The following is a 4,020-nucleotide window of genomic DNA, read 5'->3' as shown; positions in this document are numbered from 1 at the left end:
TGTTTGCTGAAAAATAATGCGCATACGAGTGGCCGCACGTGGTTCGTCCGCGGTCTGACAGGCAGCCGTTTTTAAACGCATCTGCGTATAAATCTCTCCCGTCGTATCTTCCATAAATAAATAGTTTTTGGATATTAAAAAAATATAAGTAAATAAAGGTGTCACCTCCTCTGTAGTGTGTTGACGGACAAGTGCCTGCGCTGCCCCGGATGAGTGTGTTGAACACCTGTGTGCCAATGGCCTCCGTCTCCTCTGTAACCCCATCTACTTCCCGTTAAGCTTTTAAAAACATCCTTCCCAGACAGGGTCCCTGGGTGTCAGCAAGTCCCCAAAAAGGTCCCCATGTCCCTGTGGCCATCGTCCCAGAACGTTCTGCTCACCTCAAGGAGATCCCCTCCCCATGAAACAGTGGGCATCCACTGCCCCGTCCCAGCCCCCAGCCTTGGGGTCCATGCGTGCCCAGGGGGACGTGTCCCCAGATCGGTACCTGGGAGACCATGAAGCCATTGGTGTAGTCACTCAGCAGACGATCACTGTCCTCCTCTGCGGAAGCCATTTTCTCCCACGCTGGAGTGGCTTTGAGGGTCCCGGGCTGTCCTGGCTTCAGGGAGCTTGGGGACAACCAGCCGCTTGGGGCTGCTGGAGGCCTGATGGGTGAGTGGGGACAAGGGTGGCTCAAGCTGGGACCTCAAGCCCCTCGGCAAGAAGTGTGCTCTGCAGCCAGGCAGGCCGTGGGACACGAGGCAAATGTACTCGCAGGGGATGCGGGCACAGACTGAACGCGGGAGCGATGACGGGCACTGGGGAGTGTCTCAGGGGACACGGTGACGAGCCATCGGCTGCATTTCCTTGATTGAACCTTAAGCGGACCGTCTCAGACGCCCAAATCCCCAGGCCTGAGGGCCGGCCTGGGATCTTCCGCTAAGGCGATTACTTTGGAAAGGAGATTGAGGGCTGAGCGGGGCCGGACGCGGCCCCTGGGGACACGAGCCCAGCGCCTGGGTCCCGGGGGCGCTGCCGGGATTCGCCCTCCCAGACACAGCGTCGCCAAACCAAGGAAAACAAGACGCCAGCCTGAGAGGTCAAGTGCTGCCACCTGCCGCAGTAAGACAGGACATCGGCGTGGCCGACAGGGCTCCAAGCACGCACCTCGGGGAGGGGTTCCTTCGGCGGCGGAGGCAAAAGTGTCCTCGGATTAGACTGTGGTGATGCTGTGCCCCGGTGTGAATGTACAAAAAATAAAAATCAATGTAAAACACTGAATGGCCCACTTTAAAGGGGCCCATTTTTTGGTGTGCGCGTTGTATCTCGGTAAGGCCGCTTTTTAAAAAACGACGGATTGTAGAACCATTTTAGGTTCACAGCAAAATTTGAAAGGAAACACAGATTTTTTTTTTTTTTTTCCCCATATGCCCCCAGCTCTCACACAAGTATACTTCCCCAGCTAGGTGGCTGTAAAAGTAAAAAAAAAAAGCATATCTGGGAACTTGGGAAGATAAAGTGAGCGAGCCTCAGATGGCCACGGCTACCTGACACTGTGCAGTGTGGCCCAGCTCCCCGCGTGCCAGGGTCCCCACTCCCTAAGGAACGAAGACGCCCATCTTCCCTGCTCCTGAGCGGCTGCCTGCGGGGGACGCCGCTCCAGGAGGGCCTTCTTCCATCCCACGGAAAGCAGGGGACGGGCCTCCACCACGGGGAGAGGCCGCGGTCACCGTGTCACCCAGCCCCCTCTCTAGCAGGTACCTCTGGGATGGAAGCGTCAGGGAGCACGGTCAGTGTGTGGGGGGCGGGGGCTGCCACCCTGTGAGCACGGGGACGGTGTGGTTGTAAAGGTGTCCACGTCCCCAGTTTTATGACTGTGTTTGAGCCAAACAGACGACATGTGCCAGGGGCAGAGCCTCCAATGCCCCCAGAGAATGGCAGTTTGCAGTTTGCAGTTTGTGTGTTCAGAATTGAGGAAGGGACACGAGGAATGTGACATGGGGGTGGGGGACAGCCGGGTGAGTGGATCCCAAGGCAGGTGACAAGATTCTGCTCTCTTGAGTGTCTTGCAAAGGTGTGTCGACCAGGAGCGTGGACAGGCTGGCCGAAGGCAAAGACAATCTTTCACAAAAGAAGTGACATGGGGGGGCGGGCGTGACGATTGGCCGTGACCTGCCTGGGCAGGAGTTCGGGATCCCAGCGCCCTGCGACATCACTTTCGGTCAGTTTAGGACCGCACCCCCTCTCCACACAGTAAAGAGACGGAAGCTGGGGGCGCGGCAGACAGGTCAGCGACAAGGATTAGTTTTTGTGAAAAGAAGCTGACGACTGGGACATGGCCTGAACTCCTTAAAACGGTCAGTTATTGAGGCCCGGTGACCCAGCACGAAGCCCCGGGCGGAGACAGGGAAGGGACCGGGAGCCTGGACGACGGGGCGCGCGGAGCGGGCCGAGTGCGCGGGGTGCTCTTCTGCGCCCGCAGCGCTGGGCCGGGTGTGGGCTGGCGGGGCAGGGTGGGGAGGCTGCTCACACCGGGGGCAATGCCGCCACGCGCAGCAGTGAAACTCGGGGTCAAAAAGCAGCTGCGACACGGCAGCAGGTCACCTCGGCTTTGCCCTCGGCCACCTGACGTCGGTGCCCGCAGAAGCGGAGCTGGAGGGGAGCCGAGGGCGCTGCCGGGCCCCGCCCTCCGGGACCGCTCCGCCCAGCGCCTGGCACTCTGTCCTTTCCCAAGCTCGCCTGCAGGCCAGGTCCTTCTGTGGCAGAGAACACAAGAGCCACAGTCACGTCCGCTGCGTGTCACATCCCAGACCACCGGTGACCCCACCCCCTCGGGTGTGGAGAACACCTGTGCCGGTTCCTGCCTGGAGCGCAGCCAAGGAAGTGGGGCCCCAGGCCGCCTGAACCCAAGGAGTTTGTAGCCAACGCCAGAAGGTCACAGGCCACACTCCGTATGGGGAGGGGGTTCTTGGCAAACAGGCAGGGGACGCCAAGGTCCCAATCAAAGGCAGCTTCACCCTGACCAGAACGTGTGAACTACAATCCCGTATTTTCGTCTGATTTCAAAATAAGGGCCTTGCTCTTTTGTAGGCGTTCAGCCAGGTGGAACTGTGATGAATTAGTGGTGTCTTTACTTCCAGTGAGATGACAGTCCCAGTCGCCTAGGAAATGGTTCAAGACAAAATGCTGTAAATGAGACAGACAGAGACCGATGAGAGATACAGCAATAGAGAGTTAGAGACGGAATTAGAAATAGCAAGAGATACAGTTAGACGTGGACATAGAGATACAGATACAGAGTTAGATAAAGGGACAGAGACAGAGGTAGAGATCAAGACAGAAACAGAGACAGATAAACAGAGTTAGAGCGACAGAGACAGAGATAGAGGCGGAGTTAGAGATGGGGATGGGGTAGGAATAAGGATATAGAGTTAGACAAGTAGGAAGATATTGAAACAAATAGAGACCAAAACACGGCGTGAGTTAGAGGCAGAGAGACAGGGACAGAGACGGGGACAGACAGACGCAGAAGCACTGCGCGGCTCTCCCAGCTCAGCGCCCTCCTGCCGCTTCTTGCTGTGTTGCAAGCGCCATCAGTGGCCGGGACCCGGTCCGCGCCTTCTGCCGCGCGTCTGCACCTGTCCCTGCTGACATCTCCGCGGCCGCAGCGCCTTCCTTCTTCCTGATCTTTTATGTTCCGTCTTGTCGTGGGCGCCTCTGCCTGGATCACCGGTGTGCCACTCCAGAGGACGCCCCCACCTCAGAGACCCTCCGTGGCCCGGACACCCCCACCTCCTCACCAGCACTGGGCCCTCTCCTCCCTCCCGTGGGCCCCTCCACGGCCCCCAGGGCGCGGGGAGCCCGCTCACACCCGGCACGCAGCCTGGGTGCCAGAGCGCCCCCCGGCGGCGAGACGCGCTCGGGGCGCTCACCGCAACTGCTGACCGCTGGGCGTCTGAGCGCACGCGCACCTGCACCCACACCCGGCTGGCGAGACGAAGCCATCCCAGGGAAAGGGAGGCGTGACCCGCCGCCCAC

At 59.2% G+C, this 4,020-nt stretch overlaps 1 protein-coding gene across 1 annotated transcript in view; it reads right to left on the bottom strand.

The window, feature by feature from the left end:
• ASMT (acetylserotonin O-methyltransferase) overlaps positions 1-564 on the bottom strand; it is a 16,672-nt gene extending 16,108 nt beyond the window's left edge. Inside the window, 1 exon segment of the mRNA XM_023525997.1 lies at positions 488-564. Within this exon segment, the coding sequence (XP_023381765.1) occupies positions 488-556 (69 nt within the window). The 5' untranslated portion in view covers positions 557-564.
• Between the last annotated feature and the right edge of the window lie 3,456 nt (positions 565-4,020).

This window comes from Pteropus vampyrus, unplaced genomic scaffold (genome assembly GCF_000151845.1).
Source record: "Pteropus vampyrus isolate Shadow unplaced genomic scaffold, Pvam_2.0 Scaffold665, whole genome shotgun sequence".
In the NCBI taxonomy this organism is placed as follows: domain Eukaryota; kingdom Metazoa; phylum Chordata; class Mammalia; order Chiroptera; family Pteropodidae; genus Pteropus; species Pteropus vampyrus.
The sequence above is the reverse complement of the archived record's forward strand: the minus strand, read 5'-3'. Positions and strand labels throughout refer to the sequence as shown.